The sequence below is a fragment of the Mchenga conophoros genome, linkage group LG19 (genome assembly GCF_057382185.1).
Source record: "Mchenga conophoros isolate Kocher_MC1m ecotype Shallow Benthic linkage group LG19, M_conophoros_male_GT1.1, whole genome shotgun sequence".
Lineage (NCBI taxonomy): Eukaryota > Metazoa > Chordata > Actinopteri > Cichliformes > Cichlidae > Mchenga > Mchenga conophoros.
In genome coordinates, this window is record NC_140544.1 from 12,673,907 (window position 1) to 12,699,746 (window position 25,840).

General features: G+C 39.2%; 2 protein-coding genes across 8 annotated transcripts; both read left to right on the forward strand.

The window, feature by feature from the left end:
- The first annotated feature begins 6,945 nt into the window (after window positions 1-6,945).
- On the forward strand, window positions 6,946-13,684 carry LOC146551855 (uncharacterized). Its single transcript, XM_085257987.1, has 8 exons — window positions 6,946-7,029; window positions 7,834-7,949; window positions 8,910-8,972; window positions 9,246-10,330; window positions 10,463-10,584; window positions 10,836-10,936; window positions 11,265-11,355; window positions 12,623-13,684. The coding sequence occupies exons 2-8, from the start codon at window positions 7,946-7,948 to the stop codon at window positions 12,750-12,752; spliced, it is 1,596 nt and encodes a 531-aa protein (XP_085114113.1). The 5' UTR covers window positions 6,946-7,029; window positions 7,834-7,945; the 3' UTR covers window positions 12,753-13,684.
- Window positions 13,685-17,037: 3,353 nt separating this feature from the next.
- LOC146551856 (uncharacterized) lies at window positions 17,038-25,388 on the forward strand. 7 transcript variants are annotated; one of them, XM_085257884.1, is made up of 9 exons: window positions 17,038-17,288; window positions 18,157-18,256; window positions 18,376-18,430; window positions 18,794-19,237; window positions 19,361-19,938; window positions 21,376-21,467; window positions 21,596-21,696; window positions 23,612-23,711; window positions 24,017-25,388. In XM_085257884.1, the coding sequence occupies exons 3-9, from the start codon at window positions 18,412-18,414 to the stop codon at window positions 24,147-24,149; spliced, it is 1,467 nt and encodes a 488-aa protein (XP_085114010.1). In that variant the 5' UTR covers window positions 17,038-17,288; window positions 18,157-18,256; window positions 18,376-18,411; the 3' UTR covers window positions 24,150-25,388. The 7 variants fall into 7 exon arrangements, with proteins under 7 accessions (XP_085114010.1, XP_085114008.1, XP_085114009.1 ...); XM_085257882.1 differs by having other exon boundaries at window positions 17,039-17,288; window positions 18,157-18,268; window positions 18,794-19,938; XM_085257886.1 differs by lacking the exon at window positions 18,794-19,237 and having other exon boundaries at window positions 17,040-17,288; window positions 18,157-18,268; window positions 24,017-25,387.
- Window positions 25,389-25,840: the final 452 nt, after the last annotated feature.

The following is a 25,840-nucleotide window of genomic DNA, read 5'->3' on the forward strand; positions in this document are numbered from 1 at the left end:
GTACTCTGTACCTGCATGGCCAGTCACTGTGAGTGTTTTTGTCCCAGATTATCCGTCTTGCTCTGTTTTTTTGCTTTATGTTCCCCTATTATGCTGAAAATGGATTAAAAACTGCTGATTAAAAACCTGAGTTGATTTTGTTTCTTTGCTTTGTTTCTTTTTTTTTTTTTTTTACACATCATATCTGGTGACACCTTAGCATCCAGTGAAGGCTGGCGGAGGTGGGCAGCTGAGGTGGCGTGAGCAGCAGGTCCTTTGTGTTATAGCAGTCTGGAGGAGCTCAGGCACTAACTCCACTGTAACCCGACACTGCTCTTGTGCCTCTGCAGACATTCAAATACAAAGGTTGAGTCTTGTTCTCTGACTTTATTTGTTACTGATTGGGTGTAAAAAAGGTAAATAAACTGTACTTAGGTAATCCATACTGCATGCTTTACAGATTTACAAATTATCCCGGGGCTCAAGCATTATTTAAACTAGTCAGTCACAACATTAAAATCAATATAGTTACCAGATTATTACCTCTGGAAGTGTCATGTGAAGTCTGCCATCAGCACTGACAGGATAAAGGACTAACTCTGGATTCATATTGTGTGAAACATCAAAGGGGTTGTGCTTCTTTTTATCTGCCCCAGAGGCTCAAAAATCATCATGACTTTCACAGTGTTTTTATTTTTCCACTTCTTTTCCACTTCCCCATGTGTTCACTTCCTTTACATTTTCCAGCTAACATCTCTTTGGGAAGCAACCTGTTGGTGCAAAAATGTAATTTTACACCAGTCCAAGTTTAAATTGGGTTCTTTGCTCAAATGTTTGTTATGTATAGACGCATCGCTAGGTCAGTGTCAAGATGCTTAATAAGCAGAAAAACATTCCTTCACAGACTGAAAATGGGTGAAAAAGCAGCCCACAGCCAAAGATAAGCTTCAGATATCCTGGAGAACTGTCGCTAAAGAGCACCTGAGCAGTGTCTGGTTTAAAACTTTTGCCATGTTGACATATTAATATTCACCACAACATGAAAATGGTTTCTGAAACCAGACATGACTATTCTGTGTTTATGCCCTTCCTGGAAACTGTATCTATGGTTGGTATCACAACAAGGGTCATGTGATTTATCAGAATATACATGAGTTCTGAGAAGTCCAGTCTGAGGTTTATGATTTCATAATAAGTGCACTTTCTTGTGTCCGTGTGTGATAAAGCAAATAATGCATGTGGGGAAATCCCAGTGAGATATGTTATTGTGATAACTAGACTGGAAAATGTACTTGTTTGCAGACTCCTTTATGTATTTAGACCAACAGTTTCTCCTCATTAATTTCCCCACTGAATTCCACTGTTAAGGCTTCTCTAGGACACCTCTGAAGTAATGTGACGTATGATTATTTGGTGATCTGCAAGAATTGAAACTGTTAATCTTTTAAGGCTGTTTGGGGAGCTGTGCTCATACTGTGCAGACTGATTGGGCATGGGGGTTGTAGCAGTGCACCTTTGAGGTGTGGCTGATTGAAAGGTGGAGGCCTCTGGGGAAATTCTCTTAGTGTCTCGGGCTCTAGGAAACACTGCTACAATTAAGGCGTATCAACTACCCACAACAAGCCCTGCTGTTGTTATTGTAGCTGTTCTGAATCTGAGCCAGCAGGTTATATCTAAGAATACAAGTGAAACATGTGGTGTAATCTGTTTCACACAATGAAAAGCAAATAGCCCGGCGCAATCTGAGTAATCTGAGTAATATGGTGATTTAACTGTGAAGCTTTGCAGCGCAGTATAAACTATGCTGCCAAGATGTCAGCATGGATCCTATTCTTAATAAGAGTCTGGGTGGTTGCAAACGTCAAAGTATTGGCTCAAAACTTTCAGATGGTGCACCTGCAAAGTCATGTTTTAATGCTTCTTGCCAGATATTACATTAGCTGGGAATTTCCCGTAAATGGCAGCAGAGCTACACCCCTGTACACCAACTCAAAATCAGAAATTGCTTTTCAGTAAGACGACTCTATTCTTTCAGACTCTTTAAACTCTCTGTTCCCTCTTATTGCAGTTGCCCTCCTGTTTTGCGGTTTTACACGTTGGACCCACTGCCTGGCTCGTTCTCACCCAGGGTGATTTACAGTGTTGTGTTTTTGTGTTTGTGTCGCAGCCAGCTCTCGTGTGCTACTCACACACTCTTTTTTTTTTCCTGACAGAACAATAGAAACGCCAGAGCCAATCTTAAGCCATATATGGTTTCATGAGCTGAGCTGAGTCTAGGTGGTGATTGGGTGACTATGTATCGACTGTTGTTGCACAGGGTACCGTAAATGAACTCTTTTAACCTTTTAAAGCTTATTACGGGAATTGGTGACGCTTCTAAAAATAGAAAGATCCCAGTAACTGTGAAATGACAGCAGGGGTCTGTCCAAATCACAATTGCTGACAAAAGAATCTGAACTAAACATCTGTCAGCAAGTACATTCAGTTTTCTGATAACATCTTGTTTTTGTGATGCACTTGAAAGCTTTCTTTCTAGTTGTTATTATTATTATTGAGGATGATGATGCCAATAATAACAACAATAATACTCTTATTTGATCATTTTTGTTGTCATTGCTTTACATTTACTGCCATGAATGTTTATAAACTTGTGATGATATAGGATCCTTGTCTGATAATCATCTACATGTTTGTAAACTATGTGTGCCAATGGGTCATGTACAGGAAGTAAAGCCCTGTGACATCACATCATTGCTTTTTTGCTGATACATCACTGGGTGTATATACACATTTATAGTGTGTATATAAACTCACTGGCCACTTTAATAGGTATAGATATATACAGGTTGTGTTGACCATGTCTACACACATTGGCATGTTTATTTGCATTAATAAGCAGTTGAACACATGCTGGCCGTGTTTGGTTTTTTTGTATAGCATCCAAAGCCGTGTTTGTTAGGTTAACACAGGGGTCTCCAACCTCCAGGCCCAGAGTCACCTCAGATCAGCTCCATCAAAATGGAGGAAAAAACAGAGCCTTGTGTTTTCTTTGTATGTAAGCCTTACATGGGGTATGAGGTTTCCTGTGGATTTGTTCTATAAACAAAAAACATAGCAGCTGAAATTTCCTCTGAAATTTCCAGAACTTCCTTCTTTCCCTTTCACATTGTTTCCAGCATCGTTGATCTCACCATCTCACTTTCACCACGTCAACTGTTGTCAGTATTGTTTAGCTTTTGCTCTGTTTAGGAAACGGCAGCTGTGCTGTCTGGAAGTTCTGCTCTTCATGCATCACTGTACAAAAAAGTGTTTTAGTGAGGGGAAATGTGGGTGCTGCCTCGGGCTCGGTGGTGCTACGGGGCGTTGTCAGTGGGGGGAAGTGGGCCTCCTTCCTTCTCCTTCTGGGATATGCAGCTAATGCAGAGATGTTTGGGATCTCAGCCTATCAGAGTTCATGCACAAGCCATACCTGACAATACAATATGATGCCTCCAGACATCCAGACAAGATAAAAGTTATGAGTCTAAAGGGTGGAGGACTTTTCTTCTGAGTCCTTAAATGTTTATTTCTTACAGAAAGACAAAAGCCAGTGTTTTTATTAACCATTCATCCATATTTTATGCATGTTTGTTGAGACACTGACTGACTTTTCTTAAGAAGTCTGTTTTATCTGTTTGATAAAAGGTTTATTAAATGGAAGATTTTTTTTAATCCACTTTAATATACACTAAAAAAGGGGAATAATCTTTCTTCAGTATATGTCATTACCGTATGTAGTGGTTTTACTGGCCCATTTGGGAATATAAAAGGAAGCAAATTAAGTTTGACACCCCAATTTGAGGGCCTATCGCTGGAATAAGCTGCAGCTTACCCTGCAAACCTGAGCTGGACAAGCAGTTAAGTGGATAGATGGATGGATGTTTTAGGTGTAGTTTGTGGAAGAATAGGTTCCAGTGGGGGGGATTTTGGAGAGCTGGCACTTTAGGTGCTTTGCGCTTCTTCTCCAGCGCTCCTGGACTCTTTCTGTCCTGCATGGTGTCCACTCTCACTGGTTTGCACTGTGGCAATTCAGGGATGGAAGGAGGGTCTAGATGTGTAGCATCCACCTGAACACAAGATCTGAGATTTCTCAGAAGAACATTACGGCGTGATTATTTGCTTACTTGACTTGATTTGATTGACTTGATTATTTTGCTCTTCCTGTCCTTTCTCCCAGAGCTCTGGTTTCTTCCGCCACCACAAGAATTAATTAGCTCATCAACCAGCTCTCTCTCACACACGGGATCTGAATTTTAGTATTTAGCCCTATTTAATCCTTCCAAGTTGAATTAACCTCATCTGCATCATCTTCAGTCACCACAGCGTGATTTACCACCAAAGGGTTTCTCAGAAGTCGAGCCTTGTGAGTTGATGTGTCCATGTATGGCAAACAATGCATGTGTAAAATTTCCAGTAAGATTCAGTATAGGTCAGACCACAAAACCATTCAGACCACAAGCTGGTTGAAAGGTAAGGCTTCTGGGAACCTTTCTTAGCACCTTCAGCTCTTTGTTGTCTTCTTTGAACCCTCCTGAGTTGCTTTCATTTCAGTTTAAGAATCATTTGGACTTTTGAAATTCAAGGGGTCGAGGGCTTGATGAACAGCTTAAAATAACATCCATAACATCCACCCAGCAGAAAGTTGCACTGCTATGAAATTATTCACTCACATTTTTCACTAAGTCAGGAGGAGTTTAAGTCATGAGATTAAGCTGCACAAAAAGTTACTAATACTATGAATAACAGAGAGAGTGTATAAACATTTGTGGCGTGACTGGTTTCCCAGAAAACAAAGAGGAAGTAATGACAAACAGAAGGAGCCTTGGTGATGCAATTACATTACATTAGAGCACTCTCAGCCTGATAGTAAACAATGGCTCCGAGCACACTGCTCATCACACATAATCAAACACAACAGCTCAGAGGTGAAGCTCTCTGTGTAGGGCACACCATAGATTTGTGCATTAGCATAGATCCTGTCAGGCATCATATGCACAGCAGTTGTGTGCTGCACAGTAGCAGCTTGTATCACATGAAACAGTCTGATTTCCCAGATGGGGCACCACTTACATCAAAGTCAGTCATGTGAGTTTTTGCTCACATTTTGCTGCCACACTTACACCCTAATCAAAAACAAAAGCCAAAGGAGAACTCTTTGTACTTGCACTGTACCACATGTATGACTCTCTTGGCTTAAACTTTAATGTATAGATTCATAAAATTACAGAAAACTCACTGGCAATTTGATCCTGTAATTTTAAAACAGTAAATAGTGACCAAATGTTTTCTGTTACTAACAATTAAAAAACAAATTCTGCCATTTAATGTTTTGTTTTTTGTTTTATTTCTTTAACTCGCACAGTGAGTCAATGTGACTGAACTATAGAGTAACCCCAGTGTAGACGTCAGACATCAGTCTGGGTGATGATTGGGTGATTGCATAAAATCTGTTTTAAGTAAGGTGAAGAGGGTGTGATGTGTCTCAACCAGTGGGGCATAAACAGGAAGTAATCGTCTGTCGCACATGAGCAGATCAGTACTTTCCAGATTTGAAACACTTTTCATGCACACTGATGCTCTGTCGGGTGTTTTATATTCACACAATTATGTTGTGTGGGTAGTATACAGCCACAGGTCATGCTGCTTTCTCTCTGTTTGTTCATCAAACGTCTGAATCTGCCACGCACCAACACAGACTCAACACCTGACTGAAAAGCAAACTGTAAAAATGTAATGTGATGTTAATCCAGTGACTCAAAATGATTCATGCTGTTTAACTTTGAATATCACAAAGAATATCAAGTTTCTCATAGTAAGCAGACAAGTATGAAAACAAAAGATTTTTATTTTTGTTAAAGAAGGTTAACACAAAAATGCTGGATTCGAGGACCAGACATGATGAATGTCACTGCATTCACTGATTGAACTGCTTGAAGTTTTTCAAAAGGAAAAATGTTTATTCATGGGTAAACATGGATTTTCTTCTTGTCTGCAGGTAAATCAGCAGTACAATAGAAGTAAAGCTTTTTGCTTTTTAGTATAATTTTGATGATAGTGATCGCTTATATTTTCTGCTCACGATTCCCTCCAAGAGCAGCCAATACTGTTCTGTGAAATCACACTCTGGACTCGGAGAATTTGTCCTGAGGTTTGAAAATCCTGGTCCTTCTGTGGGGGCTGGGAAAGTTTCCAAATTGTGTAACACTTTTCACATCTTCACCTCATATACTTCTTTGACTTGCCACTAATTGACTGGCAGCCATTCACTAACCATTGATTTAGGAATCATTTCTACAGCAACTGCCATCAACCATCAGCAACCACTCACCAGCAGTTTAACAGGGACTGCAGATTATTCCTTAGTGGTTGACAGATGGTTGCAGACTGCTTTCTAGGCCTGCATTTGGGGCCTTGGCTTTTGTTTGATGAAATTATGCTTGACTGACTCTTTTAGCATCCATTTAGCATTTCATTATGTTTTGTGAGATACTTTTGTTTGGTGGTAGAAAATTAAACAGCGAGAGTCAAACATAGTCCAACCAGGAGCACAGCTGCAGAACCTGCAAAACAGTCATATTAGAAAGAAACTGTACACATAATGTACATGGGCACTATGTAGATAGAGGTACATCTAAATTAATTCCAGTATCATAAGCTTTGTAATCCCAAACCCCAAAATAAATGCAAGCTAGAACCTAAATAAGGACATGTCCCAAATGTCCCCTGGCAATGTCACAGAATAAAGGTCTAATTATTATTATAATTGTAATTAAAATATTAATTAATTCATTATTAAAGTTTTTAAATCAAAAAATAAATATAAGTAATTAACACATTTTAAAAACATAAATAAAGTTAAAGTTATTTGAAGAAAGTTTAAATTCTTGCAACCGGAAGTTTGAACTGAACAGTCCGTCAACCCATTAAGGTCGACGGTTCCCTGTCGCCTGTTAAACACCTGCACGCGGGAGTGAAGGAAGGAAGTAGGGCGGGAGGTGAGAGCTTCAGCGGGTGAGTTTGGTTTGATATTAAAGCCGTTAAATTTAGTTGTTTTAAAAAATAAAAATAAAAAAATCCGTTACTGAGTCTCTCAGACGGGCAGCGTACCGCTCTCATCCGCTTCTCTGGTTCTCGGCGTCCGCTCGGGGGTCTCGGTGTTGCTCGAACGGGTAGCGGACTTGGCAGCTAAGTGTGTTAATAGCTAATGTTAGCTTTAAGCCATGTAATAAACTAAGCTTTTATAAATCAGCTACCATTATTTATGGGAACTATTTTTAAGTAATATTAAAAAAGTTCTCTTACCTTAAATACACCCGAGGTGTAGTAATCATGAAGTGTCAGAAATGTTTGCCTGCCATCCGCGAAAGCTACAAACATCATTGATTCAGACTTACAGAAGTCATAATTTAGTTTTATTTAATTTTGTTGGTGGTATTCGCTGTGTGAAATTTTATTATGTAATGCAGTCATATTCTAAGGTTGAAATATTTTAGCGTTTTCGGTATTTGGTCTTTAAATTAAAAGTGATTGACTCAGTGTAAATGAGCCTTATTACCTTAATGGGTCAAAATAAGTCCTTTGCCACAAGTGAGTACACACGTTGTTATTTTTGTTTGTTTTTTGGCAGGTTATCGTTTTGATTTCATTGTATTAATACTGGTAATTGTTATATTTATGAAGGTAGAGCTAGTTTTTTTTTATTATTGCTATTAATACAATTCAAATGGGGAGTAAAATATCTGCATAGTTGTGGTTTGACCAAATTGTATGTGAAAAGACTGAATGAGATGATTTGATGTGACTTTGATTTCTCAGTGTGGGCCTTGGTAGAGCTTTCCCTCTACACCAGGGGTGGGGAACTTCAGACCTCAATGGCTGGTGTCCTGCAGGTTTTAGATGTGTTCTTGATCCGAAACGGCTGATTCAAATGGGTAAATTACCTCCTTAACATGTCTTACCTTCTCCACATGCCCAGTAATGAACAAATCATTGGCTTCAGGTCTGCTGACCCAGGGTGATATTGAAAACCTTGAGGCCTGGAGTTCCCCCACCCCTGCTCCACACCAATAGTGTTTCCATTTTTTTGTTTTTTGTTTGCACATAAATTTAAAAAATATGATCTCAATAATAATCTAAATGGTAAATGGCCTGTATTTATATAGCGCTTTACTAGTCCCTAAGGACTCCAAAGCTCTATACACATCCAGTCATCCACCCATTCACAGACTAATCTAAGAGCTCACTAATGGCATTTGTGGCTAGGACTTGTTAAGCTCTCCAAAGGATGATTGGAGCTTCATGTGTCTTGCTCAGTATTCAATAAGCATGGATTCAATATGAATCAGGGCAGAGTATGATGATGTCTGCATTAACATAGAGCCAAAGTTTTTTTTTTTTTTTTTTTTTTTTTTTTTAAACAAAACAAAATAAAAATGCTAATTCATAAACTAAAACTTAAGTCTGAATCTTTTTGGTAACTTTAAATGCATGTTCAGTAACTCAGTTTGGGAAATCCTGAAATATCATCATCCAGATTCAGTGGGAAAAGCTTTTAATCACTTATCCAAATGGCGACTTCAGTCTCAGCTGACTGCAGGTTTGCTCAAGCTTATAAACGGTACAGCTGTATACTGACATGCCTGCAGTCAGCTGAGACTGAGGAAGTTACTTGGATGAGTGATGAAATATTTCTCCCCCTGGAAAGGCTGCATCCAGATGAACAGAATAAACTTGCTGAGTTTCTAAAAACCTAGAACTTACAAAAAAAGAGGAAAAAATGAAAGAAATTTCCATGGAACAGTGTAATCTTTATTTTCTGTGCTTTTCAACATGCGCCCTTGACTTGATGTAAACACAGAGGCGTACATTTTTTCTCTTCCCTTAAACTGAAGGAATAGGAATCCAGGACACATTCATCACGAGCACAGAAAAGGACATGGCGCAAAGAATCCACAGTGAGTCTTGGGGAAATGCTGTTGACACGCAGGAGTTCATATTCTTCCAAGAGTTGTATAGTGTTGCCCATTAATGCATTAAGGAGAAAAAAAAAAAGATGTTAATCTGATATAAACTTCTGTTTGAACAATTATTTAATGACTAAAAAAAAGAAAATGGTGCTTTTCCCGTTCATTTTCCAATAGACCTAGATGACAAATATCCCACAAATATATTCAGAAGACTCAGTCCACCCATATTTGACCAGTTGAAACCTTTTTCTGTCTGTCCAGGGATCATCAGTTGTGACCAAAAAGCTGATGTGCACCAGTTGAGACGGCTTTCTAAGCCATTTATTAATTTTAAGATTAAGATCATTAACAACAGCACAAATAAAAGAAAACTGCATGAATCCAGTCCTGACGACTGTTATGTGACCCCATTAAAAAAGCCCTTTGATCCAAAGGCTTTGTCCCCTGACCTGGGGTGTTTTGTGGAATGTTACAGCACTCCTGTGAAACAGGAATTGGCATCCCCTTTTTCCACATTGAATCCTGAACTGACAGCTAAGACGCAAGATGTTGGGAGTGAAATAAAAGAAAGTGTGAGCTCTCAGCTGCTCTCAAAAGATGCAAAATATGGGCCTTCCACAGAAAGAGGAGGATCTCTCGAAAAAGAGACCAAAGCACAAGATCTGATGCATGAGAGGGTTTTAAATCCTTCACCGACATTTGACTGTGACGTGGATGACATCTTGTGTCTCAATCCCGATAGCCCTTTAAGATTTTTCGAAGATGAAGACAGCTACATGAGTCGCAGTTGCCAAATCTTTCAAGATGGGCTGTTTCCCGTTGCTGGACTCACTGTGGCAGAAGAACCAGCAGATGAGGTGAAGAGGGAAACGTGTCTCAGTGTAAAAGACGTGGAAGAGGATAAAGGCTATATATCGCTTTCGTTTATCAATGAAAATAAAGAGGCCGAGTTGGTGAACTCCAAACAGCTTACAACTAACTCAGCCAAGGGTGACTATCATCCCCAAACTTCATCTGACCCACGGGTACATGAACAAACTGCAACCTCTGGATGCCTTACCGTCACAGTAGACAACCTGATCCCAAGTAGTTGCGAACCTCTCTTGGAGCACGTGAACACTAATTGTTTGGAAAGTTGTAAATTGGAGGGGGTGTGGGATATCGGTCCTCCAATATTTGAATCCTCTATGTGCCACAGCGAAACGGACAAATTGAAAGCAGAGCAGAGCTGTCAGGTGTTGGAGGAGGTGCAGGAAAATGTGACTGAGCCTGTCCAAAGCACACTGAAGAAAGAAGACACTGCTGTGGAAACCAGCTATGAAGCCACTCTTCCCCTCAAAGTACAGGTATGTTACCTCAGCCTTTATCTTATTTGCCTGGATTACTTTTTAAATATAAATATCAACTGTAATATTGGGGATCACTTACGTAAATCTTGGACATTACACAAATTGCCCTTTTGACTTTTTTTTTCTCAGGTTAAATCCAAAGTACAGAACTCAAACAGAAGCACCCCGGACAGCAGTGTTGTTTCTGTCCCAAAGACGGAGGCGACAAAGCCCATCAGAACCCTTCAGCCTGGCAAGAGCGCCTCTCAGAGGTATTGTAGTAATCACTGCCACCACTAGAGGGAGCTATGTTACTGTAACTCACACGTTTTCTTTCTTTTTTTTCTTTTTTTTTCATGGCTTTGTGATGTCAAGGTTGTCTGTATCTGCCTTATTGTTTTTTGTTTTGTTTTTTTCTTGCAGCTTAATGTATCTTTTCTTAGCTGAGCAGGCTTTGTTTATAGTTTCATAATTTCATGATTGACATGATTAGATTGAACTTGGTGTTTTTATTTTCCTTTAGATCCATGGTCTTCGGCAGTGAATTGCAGTGGGAGCAGGAAAAGGAGCTCTATGTGCATTCAGTTGTCAGTCATATGTATGAGAATCCAGGAGTCAGTAATGGTAAGAAGCTGACCTAGTGTCTGCGCAAAGAGAATGGAGCACTCTGATATCTAAATTATCAGGCCTTTCTCCTGTTTACTGTTTTGTTATGCATTCCTTTTTAAAATATCCATTAATTTACACATTATATAGATTTATTAGAACATGATTTTGAGAAGGAACACCAGAGAACAGTTTTTAAATTTCAGCACGATACAGCTTATTTTTTACATTTTAAGCTCTGTCTACAGTACTGTGGAGGAGTGTAGTATAGACATTTTAAAACAAACAAATGAAACAAACTAAAAATACTTAAACTATGCAGGGTAAAGACATTTGTTTCCTCCAGGTGTCACAACTGAGCTCCGGAGTTTGATGAGCTGTGTATCAGCAGGCGTGAAAAGCAGCGAGTGGCAGCATCCCTCTGACCTCACCCGCAGGTACATCGCGCTCTCTGCAGTTCTTTATAACTATGTTGAAGTCTCACTTTCAAGCAATCATTTGGCAGATCTGAGGAATGATGCAAAGCAAGATTAATGGGTTAACTAGATGTTTCATGCAGGTTCAGTGTTATGAAGGTGGCTTTTCTTCCTGGTTGGATGAGCATAGTAAATTATGCTGAATGGATACACTTGTCAGGAGCAGGTTATGTTTACTTGCATGCTGGGGCAGCAGGTTGAAGGGTTCCAACAGGGTCCATAAACTGATCTGCAAGGGCAGTAAAACTGTGGGGATGGAGCTAGACTTTGAGTCAAAGTTGAGGACAATGCTGGACACTTCCTCCAACCCACTCAATGACGTGCTGGCCAGTCACATGAGCAGGTTTGGTGAGAGTCTGAGAATACCTAAATGCACAACTGAACAACACAGGAAATCATTCCTGCCTGTGGCTGCCTCATGGTACAATCCCTCAATGTAAAGCACAAGTTCAATTCACTTATTTTTTTACAGTGCCAGATCACAAGAACAGTCATCTCAAGGCACTTTATATTGTAAATTAAAATTTGTATTGTTTTGTAGTCCCTTCAATAATACAACAGAGAACAAAAAAAGTTAAAAACCTCCAGCAACTACACACTGCAGTAGTTGCACACCTGTACTATCTGCACATCCTCTGCAGAGGGGAAAAATAAAGTACAGTAAGAGGGCACCTCAGTGTCAACCCTGTATATTTAACTTGTGTGATATACTCGGATGTTTTTAATTAAAGCTATTTTCTGCCTAAACACACAGCGCTGCTGCTGCAGGAATTTGCATGTGTTCAGTTGGTGATGCAAAAAACTCATGTTTTTGTACTTTATCCCAGGTTAACTCAGTTTAAAGTTTCATAGGTTTAATTTCTGTCGAAATAAGCAGCAGCACTTAAAGTAACTTTATTAAGTCATGAGTATTACCCTCATCTTATTTATAGCAACAGTTATCGCCTGTGGGAGACATTTATTGTCTTGTTTTTAATAATTAATGTTATTTATGAGATTTATGTGTGGCATATTTGCCTGTTGATTTTATTCATTCTTTTTATTTAATTTTTATCATTATTTTGTGTTATAAGAACTTACTAAAGACTCCAGGGTTAAAAGACCAGCATGTAGTGGAGCGCCGGGAGCAGCCTGCCTCAGACAACAGAATGCTGATAATCACTGCCATGACACCCATTTTGTTGATGTTGAACTTCATAGTTACGCCGTCTTCTGCCCTTATTTTCAGAAATTACTGGAGACACTTTGGGCCAGCAGCAGCACTGATGACCCTGGATGAATGGCAGGCCAAGAACTGTCTGATGCACAAGCGCTTCGATAAGATACCAAAGATCTTTGAAAGGAGTCCGTGTCCGTAAACTCAGCTTTGTGGTTTATAGACGCGTCAGGAAAAACTACACTTTCAAGACATATTTGTGTATATGTATATATTTGAGTATTTAGGTTTTCTTTCTGGCTTTTTGATTTACTTTTCTTTCAAATGCATGCACGTTCCTCCTAATTTAAAAACTTATGCATGTTTTCAGTGATTTTGTTTTGTGAAAGTCTGAATCACTGAAGAATGTCTTAAACTTGAATTACTGACTTGGATTTTTGGATTTTAGGTATTTGCTACTTCATATTTGTCTCATGTTTACTCTGCATATGGTTAGTTTTTACTCCTTTGCTGTAAAAGCCTGATGGGAGCACCCTGAGGGTGGGCGGCCAGGACCACCAGAGTGTGTGAATGTGAAAACTCGAGGTGATGTCGGATTTTCAAATTTATACCACAGGTTAATTTACTAAAACTCTCAGGTGACGTTGAATCTCACTGACCTCGGGGACAGAGGTGAAGTTTTCTTAATCTTTTGGAAAATTCAAATAGAGAAAGAAGTCCTCTAAGATTTTCAAAAGCATACCATTGGTGGATCTACTAGGAGGCTGGGGTTGGCACTCGTGGCTGCCAGTGTTTTACATGTGTTCCTGTTAATCGGTCTCCTCTCTGGGGTTGTAACGCAGCAGACAACAGACTTCCAATCCAATAACAATGAGACTCAATTTCTATCTTTGCTCTTTGTTTTTGGACCTTTTGTTTTTGTGCGTCTTTTATTGCACTTAATTTTTACTTTACAGTAGCGATGATTTGTTACTATGTCAGTTTTACTTACGAAGTAACAAAGAAGCATCTGCACTTTCTAGGTACTGTTCTTTGAAATATTTACTCAGCGTTGGTGTAAATATTTAAAGATTTTGCTCAGTAACTAAAAATTATGAACATGGTTATATTGTTGCATTAAACGTTCTTTTTCCATGGCTGATTCTTACTGTCGTCTTTGGCCATTTATTTTAAAAAAATATATAATAATCATAATCAGACAAATTTAAATACAGTCCAGTGTCAGGACTCTAATTGTATTTTTTTTCCCCATATATTTTTAATTAAAAAGTTGTGTTTTACAATACAAACATACATTTGAACACCCTCACATTCACACACCCATCCATACATCAAACCTGCCTACATCATATTCAAATGTACAAATAAGCATAGTTCTCACAGTAATACGAGGAATTTGGGTAAACAAGGTTCTCCCCTCTTTTCCTTCTTTCTCATAAACATCCTTCACCTCCCTAAAATATCCATATATGGCTTCCACATATTCACAAAGTGCCACTGTTTGCCCATGGCAGTATATGTTAGTCTTTCCAGGCCTAGAGAGTATTTCCTTCTTCCAGAGTCCCATGGAGGGAGCATCCATACTCCCCCAACAGTGCAATGGCTTTTGTGGCTTGAAGTAGTCCATAGTCCAGTAATTTCGTCGGTTTTTTTCCGGTTGTTTAAATTCCCTTGGATATATTCCAAGTACACAGAGTTTACCCTTGAAAGGGATTTTTACCTTAAACACTTCAGACAGACATTTGATATCTTTCCAAAATTCCTGGATTTTAGGACATTCCCATAGACAAAGGAGAAGAGTTCCTTTTTCAACTAAACATTTAGTAAAGATGTCTGGAATATCATTGGACACATGATGGAACTTGGCGGGTGTTATATAGGTTCTCGTGAGCCCTTTATATTGCAGGAGTTTAAAGTGTGTGTTTATTGTTTGTTTTTGTGCTTTTAAGCAAGCCTGGTTCTAGTCATTTTCATCCGTCCTCCTGGATCTTAAGTCTCCAAGCATCCAGGTTATCTGCTGCTGAGTCTGTGGAGGAAAGCATCAATAAATGATATATATATTATCTATATATATTATCAATAAATGATAATATATAGAGAGAGTAAACCTTTCCCTTTTGTATTCTTAAAGCATGCCTCTTCTGTTTTTGTTAATGGTGGAAGTTCAGCAATCTTTTGCAGTTTTGATGACAAATAATTTTTCAATTGTAAATATTTAAAAAAGTGCTTTGGGCATATTATTAAATACTTCTTACATAACTGATCAAATGTGAGCAACCTGCTATCTGCATATAAGTCTTTAACTTTTTGAATTCCTTTATTTTTCCATATTTTAAATCCTCCATTTTTACCAGGAGTAAATGTTTCATTTCCCCTAATAGGGGTGAATTGCAAAAGCGATGGAGGATCATCCACATGTTTATGTGCTGCATGCCAAATTATAATTGTATTTTTCAAGAAAGGGTTCTTTGTATTCTTTTTTTAACGTCTTAGTGTCTGAAGGATGTAGAAAAGTGTGTAAGGGAAGATCTGAAACAGATTCTTGCTCAATGTCAACCCAGGCTGGGAGGTGTTGTTGGGCAAAAATAATTGGTGGCTGATGTTAGTTGGGCACGGAAACTCTAACCAATGGTTTAGCGTTTCCGTGACCTTTTCTACAAGGGGAACATAATTTGAGGTTCTTTGATATACCTTTATTAGTCCCACAAGGGGATGTCCTTGAGGCTTGAGGTGATCCTAGTGCCTAAATATTTAAAGCCTGCTTTAGTTGTTTTAAATGGCCACAACAGGCCTTCTTCTTTCTTCCTCATTAAGAAACATTAACTCTGATTTAGAATTTTTAATTTTGTATCCTGAAAATTCTCCATTTTTTTTAATCAACGTTACTAAATTAGGGATACTATCTTTCAGATTAGTCAAAAAATATAATATTATCTGCAAATAAAGAAATTAAATGGTCTCTTCCTCCTCCTCCTCCTCCTGATAAATGATATTCCTGTATTTGCTCTCACAGCGATGGCCAGAGGTTCTATTGCGAACACAAAATGAATTGGTGACAGAGGGCAGCCCTACCTGGTTGACTGCTGTAGATTAAAGGGTTTTGATATTTTATTATTAGTTAAAACTTGTGCTTTCGGGTTTGTATACAATAACCGGATCCATTTCAGAAATGTTTCACCCAGTCCATATTTGTGGAGCACCTGTAAGAGATGGTTGCATGGATCCAGTGATAACAGCACAGTGTCTTACTATTGTTTTTCTCATAAAGTACATTATGTTATTATAGCCTTGTCTCGTTTTAACAAAACCTTGTTGACCATCTATTATCAAATTAGGCACACATTCATCTGGTCTCCCAGAGAGTGCTTTACACAAAATCTTTGTATCACATCCCATAAGACCAATTCCCCTATAAGAGGAGCATTCAGTCGGAGGCTTATTTGGCTTCAATAAAAGGGACTCTAATTATATTTAAATCCAGAATATACACTTACAGTTATAAAATTAAGCATCAGTTGATCAGTTGGAGCTTTCCTCAGATCCTCCCCCCGCAGAAAGAATCTGATTTGTACCAGTAGATGTAAATTATAATAGTAGTTAAAATTGCTTCCATCATTTTTGATAATTTGCACTGGTTCATCATTTAAAATAGTTTTTTTTAGGGGTTATAATTTTGCTTTTCCTTTTTCCTTTTTCACATGCAGCTTTGTATTGGGTGGTTGAGATTTATCGATCCATAATGGTGCACTCTCGCTTAAAATATTCATATAACACTAATTGAATAGAATAAATCAGTCTGCAGGTTTTGCCCCTGCACATTAATTTTTAATTTTTAGAGACGGTGACAGTGACATACTAAGAAAAAGGATATTGTGTATAAAGTGAGAAATTTAGTTAATTTCTTCAGTGAATTTGCTATTTTGCAACAACAATTATCTCAAGGTGCTTTATATTGAAAAGTAGAGCTCTTATAGTTCTTGACTGAGGATGATTACAACGAAGGTATTGCACACAATCATCTAATAAGTGATATTGTATCCATCCCTGGAGGAGGAGCTGGCCTGGGAAGAATTTGACATCTAGATGAACTTGAGGCTTCCCCAGTTTACAGACCTTTTACCTGAACAAAGTCAACCTGGGGCATGAATGCACCGTGTTGCACACGGGAATTATATGAAGTATTCACCCTCATTCTGATGACTTTGTGTTTTGCATATTTGTCATTTGTTTCACATCATAAAAGTTTAGGTAATACAAGTAAATACAAGTAAATTATTTCATTTATGAAAGGAAAAGGTTATCCAAAAAAGTATTAAATTGGAGATAATACATTTTTATTATCAATATTTAAGATTATTAGTTGATTTGCAGATGATCCCTGGATTTATCGATAAAGCCAGATGACACATCAATTAAAATAAAGTCAATAAAAGGGCAGTGACATTTAACATGTAAACCGTAACCTTACTCCAGTGTGTGGGCCTAAACTGAAGAGACACAAATAACTATATAGACTAATCTTTTTAAATGTACTTTAAGCCTCTGGCCAATCAGAAGCGTTAGCACAGATGTAAACAACATGTGAGCGTTTTCATGTCAGTTTGTTCACCTCAAGTTTGAGCTTTGCGGTGTCGCCTGCTCATTTAACCTTTATGTGCGTCGTGTGTTTAAACACCTGTGCGCGCTACCGAGAGAGGAAAGCGTCTGCGTGTCTAGCAGATTAATTTCCAAGAAAGAGGTGTTTTATATTTCATGTTATTTGTGTGGTCTTATAGCTGTAGCATATCCAAAATATCGATGAAGGTAACAAGCTAAAAGCTAATGTTAGCCCTGAGCGTGCGCAAGGACGTGTGTTTTTGAGGACCGAGCAGGTGCGAAGTAAGTTAGGTAATATAAAAAATAACGCGGGGCTAGAGTCTCCAGGCCTAAGGCCAACAAAAAGTTTGTCTTTAACCAAGTGCGGAGGAACGTTTGGGCTCAACTAAACTGATTTCGGCTGTTTGGCTAACCATTTGGCTAACTCTAAGCTAATAAACCGAAACGTAAAAAAACTAAAGTGAAATGCACGCAAGTGTTTTTAGTGGTGATATAGTTTGCTTTTGTTTTTTTAGAGAATGTACAAAGTTCCCCAAACCCATAGCATTATATTTAATTTTCAACATAATTTAAGTTACGTTAACTAACAATATAAATGGGAAAATTATTTTTTAATTGGCTCACGCGTTGAACAGCAGGCTGCTGCCCCCCGAAATCGAACTCAAAGACAAAAAAAGATCAAAACAAAACCGCACAGTTCAAATCAGTGACTTGTAATGTAGTGATTGAATTTCTGGATTTACATAAAGAAAAAGTTTTTGTTGTTGTTGATTTAAATGTAAATCCACTTTTTAAAAAATTGGGGGAAGCTCAAACCCTCCCTGGGGTGATATTAGAGTTGTTTGTGCATGTTAGTGTTTGGAGTTTTTGTTAGTTTGGAGATTACTTGAGTTAGGTTAGAGTTGCTTTGCAGTTTTGTATTTTCCTTTTTGCTTTTATTCTACCGTGAATATTTATTTTATTATTATTTTTAATTCCAAAGCTACTTTTGGCTGCTTGCTTATTTACAGGTGGTCGTCAGAGCAGGTAACTCTGCAGGTTTGATCTGCAGCTTTTTACGCCAGAACTCGGGGGGCACAAGCCTGGTGCCTTGTCCTGGGATCAGACCAGGTATCCTGTTAGGTGAATGTGTAAACCATTACACTATGGAGCCACTGGTAAAAACTTTGCATAATAACCTTTAAGAAAAGTTTGAAGATGACACTGTGCTTTGTGTTTGGCTTTGACAGCAACAATAGGTAGCCAAAAGGACAAAGCAGGTGGAGATGGCTCATAAAGTCCTGGGTGAGTAAGTGCAAAATTGATTTTAAAACTCACAGCTTATGGGTTGTGTGGACTGCATGATCTCATAACAACACAAGACAAGTGACCTTTGTGTTATTTAAGTTTTACTGTGGGATACGACAGTGTATTGGTTAGTTTGAGCAACTAGGAGGACATTCATGGAGGTTGTGATTAATATTTGTGTTGGTGTTGTGCTGGCTAAATGTTTAAAGTTGGAAAACTTTTGTTATATTGGAGGTTTTTGTTTTCTAAACAAAAATGGGGGAACAAATAAATGGCATAAGGTTTGAGTGGTCAGCCCAGAAATCGCGTGTGCTGGGAAGAAAATAACTGATAATGTTGAATTTTCTTCACCCTCAACAGGTATGGATAAAAAAGCAAGAAATAACGTGATGGTCTGCTGTCTGAAACCACCCATATGCGAAAGTTTGAAACCTCTTTCCATGTATTCAAGGATGACCTGTAACAGAAAGGCTGATCTGCAGCAATCGAGAAGGTTTTCTACATTTAATCATTTAGAAATTGAGGTCCGTAATAACTGGATAAATAAAAGGAAACCGTACTATTCCAGTCCTGATGAAGGGTATGTTAGTCCGTTAAAAAAGCCCCTTAGTCCACAGGCTTTGTCCCCTGATCGCGAGTGTTTTACGGACTATTACAGCCCTTTTGTGAGACAGCAATCAACATTGTCTTATCCTGAACCTTTACCTAAAAAGCAAAATGTTGGGAGTGCAGTAAAACAGCCTGTGAACTCTTGGCTACACTCGGAGCACATCAAGCAGTGTGGATCCTCCACAGATCCAGGAGGTGAAGAGGAGATCGTACAAAAACATATTACATCTGAGAATATCCTTTTAAAATTTTCCCCTGTGTTTGACTATGATGTAAATACAATATGTTACCTCAATCCCATTAATACCTGCACTGCAGCAGGTAATTTGGATCCTGCAGAAAGCTGCACAGCTCCACATTGCAACACGTTTCCAGAGAAACAATTTCCTGCTGTTCCTGCTGTTCAAGACTTAGAAGAGATGGAAAGAAGAGTTGGACGAGAGAGTTTGGGAGTCAGTGATGATAGAGGCTATGTATCTCTCTCCTCCATAAATGACCATAAAGGAGATGGGTTATTGAACTCTAAACAGCTCACTGGTAACTCAAATCCCCATCTCAGGGTGGTTGAGAATGGCTGTCATCCTCAAAGATCACCCAAGCCACAATATAATAAACAAACTGTGACCTCTGGAGGCTTTACTGTTGCAGTGGACGACTTGAGTCCTGCTGTCAGTGGGCCTTTCATGGAGCTGATGACCTCCGTTGTGGAGAGTTTAGAAGGTGAGACTGAGGGGGTGTGGGATATCGGTCCTCCCACGCTTGAATCCTCTCCGTATGGCAAAGTCAGTCCAAACACTGCTAGTGACAGACGTCTGGCATCAGAGTCATCTGGACACAGTACAGAAGACACCAATCTGGAGGACGCCTGGGAAAATACCTTACCTCTTCAAGTACAGGTACACTTTGCTCCTGTTCTTTACAGCAGTGCTCTGTATATGTTTTCTTTTTTTTTTCTTTTTTTTTTTTTGCAAGAACACACAAGAACATCCAAATAAATCAGACAAAGTTTTGTCCTGACCCAGATAGCAATGAATGTTTGGCCTAATTTTGGCTCCTATCTCAGCCACGGGTCCACCTCACATTGCCCAGTGCCATAACTGAGCCGTAAGAGCCAAAATAGTGCAGAGAATTGGCCCCAATTGTCCCAAATCTCTCTATCAGGAAGCAAATTACTTCAGTGAGTTCGTGATGCTTTTGAACTCCATTCTAATGCAGCATGCTTTACTAGGGACGTGTGCAGTGGTGCATCTCAGACAATTTGGAAGATGTGTGTTAATTGAAATCTTAACAAACAATCAAGTTGGTATCGTAGCCTAAACAGACTTAACCCCATGTAACCTCTTTGTCTGAAAAGCCAGTATTGAATTATAAAATATTGATGCGTCTTCTGGATATGAAAGATGAAGCTTACACAGAAGTGCCTTAAACCTGCCGTCAAGGGGGCGATAGCTGCGACTGTGGAAAAAAAGACTGTAAATCAGTCCTCAGCTGTGAACTCTGTTAACACTTTGCTGATCGTTTTATGTCATGTTGAGTAAAACATTAAGTACATTTTATACATTTTGATCATTTTGAGAGGCATAAAAGGCGGGTTATCGAGGGTATGCTCATCGACTGTGGTTTCACTGAGAATCCACCCTTCACTCATCACAACGTGATTCATAATATAAAGTTACCCAAGATGAAAATAATGGTGACGTCATAGCACCTAGGCCCATTTTTGCGGTTTAAAAACAAGGGAAAACGTATATTTTAAGACAAAAGTAACGTCTGTCATTTGTAACACTTGGAAATCATGACCCTCGCTAATCCAGGGGTATGTTAGCTGAACTGAGCAGATTGTGGTGCACTTGGAGGAATATCTCTGCATAAATCCATGTGTTTGCCATGATTGAGCTCTTTACACAGCATATTGTTACCAATCAGTTTGATCACAGTCGTGTTCGAGGGCATTTCTGGAGAGGTAAATGTTGAGCTATAGTGGATCGACACAGATATTTTCTAAGCTGATTGACATTGGCGAGCTCTCCTTTGTCTCACTGAGGGTCTCTGCCTGGTTTGGTGTCAGGGTTTGTTACCCACCTTCCTCTGGTTGTGAGGATAACATTGCAAGGCAGAATACTCCCTTAGGTCAGCATGATTCCTGTGGCCCGTGTAGCCCATCAGCTCTACCTGAATTTTTATTAACTAAAATATATTTGTTTGTGTTTTGTGTCATATTAAGAGTTCAAAGAAAATGCTCTAAAAGTTTTTCTCAAATTAATGATATTTGTAAAGCTAAAAAAACTGTGATAACCCAGCAATCATACACAAATATTCTGTGCTTCCTCAAGGTGAAATCAAAAGTTGTTGTTCCATGCCAGCAAACCACAAAACCAGAGGAAGAGTCGCGTGCTCGGACTGCCAAGTGCTCCGGGACTCAAAGGTACTGTTACCTCTAGGGGGAGCAGTGGGACCACACTAGCCTCGCTCTGGTTTTTAGAGGCGCTCGGCCTGTTCTCTAGAAGCCTCATATTTACAGATTTGTGGGGCCATGTGCTTGTATCTTTTCAGGCCTGTGATCTTCAGCAGGAGGTCAGACTGGGAGAAGAAAAAGAGACTCTATGTCCATTCAGTAATGAGACACATGCAAGAGAAACAAGGAGCACATAATGGTAAGAACCTGTTGTTCTTTTCTCCCATATTTCTTTTCTTCTTCTCCTATTTTAAATATTTATTTTGATGTTTTACCTCAGAGGAAACTGACAGTTAATGTTTTTTACTATGATATTTATGGAAACATGCGTGAAATGGTGGCAGACATCATGGCAATGCCTCCCTGAAATGATTTTTCAGTAGTCCTCTGAGCCTGATTGTAGCTGATGCTTTACGTGTGCTGTGCTGTGAGTATGTGCTCATGAATTCAAGGATAAGGTACAAATTGAAAACATTGTTTCGCTTTCTGACAAAGTAACCTTTAACCTGGATCGGACTTGGCCTGGGCCCCGAATTACGAATCTCCGTCTACATACTTGACATGAATGTCACATCTTTGGTGTTTCACAGATCATGACTTATTCTACAAAAAAACGATCCCTGCGAGTGCCACCTACTCCAGAAATGTTATCAGATGGTTGTTAAAAATCTACGAAGGCTTCAAAAGTAAAAAGTAAAAGGCAACATTCTTGTAAAAAGCACCGGAGATGAATGCTGCAGTACATCGTTAATATGGTGATGTGATGCACAGAGCAGGAAATGATCTTTTTTTTTTTTTTTTAATTCTAGTTATATTTTATTATTGAGTGCGCTCTCAGTGCTGTTGTTTTCCTCAGCTGATGGCTGTACATTAGAACTGAAACTTTAAGCTGGATCCATTTAAACATTAAATGCTACTCTCATGAAATCGTTTCAGTTTGCCACATAGCGAAGTGAAAGGAATTTGATTGATAGGCCAAGAATATGTGTGCAGGGTTCTGGTAATTGCAGGATGTTGCACTGATGGCTAGTAATGAAAATGCAACAAAGACGTATGTCAGGCAAGCTGATTGGTCAGCCCTTACGAGCCAGAGATGAAGTTTCTACCATTACTGAGTCACATGTGAAGAAAACTAGCTGAAGTAAGGATTATGTTTTCACAGTAAAGGACGCATTTAACATTTACCTCGAGTTTGCGACTAAAATGTAGACGTATGTTGGCTGTAAAAAGTGATTCTGAGATTCAGCCTGAGCAGCTTCACTTTTAGCCGACATGAAAGTTGATGACGCAGCAGCAGCGAGGATGGCGCTGTAGTTGTTTATGGCGGAGCCTCTCTGACTCCACACACAGCGCGCCGAAGAGAAAGAAAACATTTTTCTACAGTTGACAGCAGCCACGGTTGTTTCTGTAATCTATCCAAACCTTTGCAGGTAAAATGCCAGTAAGAGTGCTTTATCAGATCACACGATAAACAAACTTAAAGGTGAAGGAAAGTGATTCTGTTCGCCTCCACACAGAAATAAAAAAACTGTCTTGACCTTTAAGCTTGGTGGCGTTTATTTTTTATTTTTTATTTTTTTTGTGTGTGTAAACTTTGCTGCAGGTCGATTGTCAGCTACTGCATGCAGGGGTCTGTCTTAAATCCAACCAGCATGTAGTGTTACCGGTATGATTTATTTCAAAGCTTTAGTTAGAATAAATAAATCTGTGAAATTATTACTAAGTACTGGGCCACCTACACGTTACACCTACAGGAGCTGCTCGGCCATGGAAACCGATGCCATGGAGCTCGCGGTGCACAGTTTTAGTGCTGATGTTAATGGCAATGGAGTTTTAGAGCTCCACGGCTACTGAGTCCAGAGAGCTTTGGTGACTTTTAATTGATTAAATAAGCAGTTAGTGGTACAGAAAGTAATAACTAAGTAATACAGTTACTTTTACTGTAAGTAATGACAGTAAAAGTAATTATTTTATAGATGTAAGTTAACGTGTAAACGTCTCTCACTTGGAAGCTTGTGTTGTGGGGTTTTATTTCCCCCCTCTGTGTCATGACTCTTCCCTTGAGTCACGTATGACCTTCAGTTTTGATGTTCTAACATCTGTGCCTCCTTCAGGTGTCATGTCTGAGCTGCTGAGTGTGCTGAACCGTGTTGCTGGTGAGAAAGCGGGCAAGGATGGGAAACGGTGGCAGCATCCCTCCGACTTCACCCGCCGGTACGCCACCTTTTTTGATTTTTTATTTTTTTTGTGGATTCAGAATAAACGAGTCTGAGTTTTATTTGTCTTTTTGTAAAAAATCAAGTTTAGTTTTAGTTGTCTGGCTTTGTTCAGTCGTCTCAGACTATCTTAGTGAAGTTCATCAAATGCTTCCTGACTGTTTTGTCAGATTTGTCAAAGATTAAATGAAAATATCCTCTAAATTTAGTTTTACCAGCACATAATGTCATGTTTTATATCTAGTTTTAGTTTAGCTTTATTTAAAGTTGTAATAATCTCCATCTGAATCTGCTTAATTTCAGAAATTACCAGAGTCGCTTTGGTACAAAGCCAGAGATGACGCTCCGAGAATGGCAACGCAAGAACTATGGCTCACACGAACGCTTTTCAAAAGTTCCTAAACTGTTTGAAAGATACCACTGTCCTCGACTCTAAAATGTCTGAGCAAGAAACACTGTGTGAAAAAACCCTTTACTGTTATGGTGTAATACGGCCCTTTTCAGACATGCATAACCTCGCTGCTGGCAACATTCAGACGTCATGGAGAGAGGCACAGCACGCACAAGCGCTGTAGTGAAGTGTAGCCACGCTTTAAATATTTAGCTCTCTCCACTGATGTCGATAAGAAGGTGCAGAGTGCTGCTGAGAGAGCTGTACTCCGCCCCTCACACACAAAGAGACCCCTCCTCTCGATAAAAATAATGTTTTAATAACTGAAAAGAAAATATGTACGTGTTATTGGTAATTACTGTATTCATACAAGTGCAGGGCCTCTGGTACAGTGCAGCTGTGTGGATCGGGCAGTGGGGTTACTGAGGAGGAAGGTGTGTGTCTGGAAGGGGCTCGTTTTTCCTTGTGTCAAATATTTGCACTTTTTCTGTTTCTTGGGTGAATTTGTATTTGGTTGCCTGGTTTGTCTGTTTTGTTGTTGCACTTTTGCTTTTTCTTTCTTTCTTTAGATTCTACGTTTGTCTTTTATTTAAAAATTGGTGCATGTTTCAATGTGGTGTGTGCCGATCCAGTACTTGCATCCTTCCAAGTGACATCGGGCCCATCTGTCCTGCTAAATTCTTCACTATCCTACGAGCTGTCACATAATATCCTGCTTGATACGCTAACAAGTTCTTTTTTTCTAGATTGTTGGTTATTTTTAATTAAGTGTTGATTTGTTTTGACGTCTGAAAAGCGTGGCTAATGGCAATTCCACAGTCATCTACAATTTTGAAAACGATGTTCAAGCCTCATCGTCACAGTGAGAAATGCTGATGGCTAACAGATACTCACAGCCAAGGTATCTATCTGACTGAGAAAGTTGGATCAGTACATCACAGGTTATCAGGGATTTGTCATATTTTGATATGGGGAAGAAGCAGGAAAACTTTTCAGGCACGTGAAATGTCTTTTTAAATGGTTGAAAACTCTGTAATGTGTTGAAACATGTGCTCGCTATCATCAGGATTTGCAAGCAGCTGTTTGCGGCACACTTACTGACGCACTTTTGAGTTTGATATGGAGGCAGGCTGTTATGTCATACCTGCCAGGTCAGTTCACCCACATACCAGCTGTTTCATCTTCGTCCAACATTACCGGTGGTGTAAATGTGTCTGATTGTGTCCTGAATTATAATACTCTCTCTGGGAATAAAACAGTTCTCAGTGCAATTTCTTTTTTCATAATCGTGCCTGTTTATTAGGATTGTGGCCTAAACAAATGTCCTTTGTGCTTTCTTTTAAAGGCATCAGCTGAAAGTGATGTTTGGGGTTTTTTCCTGCACTGTGACACAAGCTCAGGATATCCAGCATATCTCTTCCATGTCTGACTTCACTTACTTAAACATCAGCAATCAGGGTGAGCTTTTCAGCTCAACCTGGGGTTTGTTAATCCAACTCCAAGCATATTCACCTAAAAGTGCGTTAGCAGGAAGACTGGAAAAGTACGTCTGAATTGATAAAGTTGTAATTTTATTAAGTTTGAAGCTGTGGAGAAAAGCCTGCAGTGTGTAAGGTAACGGACCTCTCAGTATCGCAGCATGTCGGAGTCGGGTTTCATTAAATTAGTGTTTAGATGTGCGTAAGACAGTTTTAATTTTCAATCCTTCAGCTGGAGCACCGGCTGTTCAACAGTGT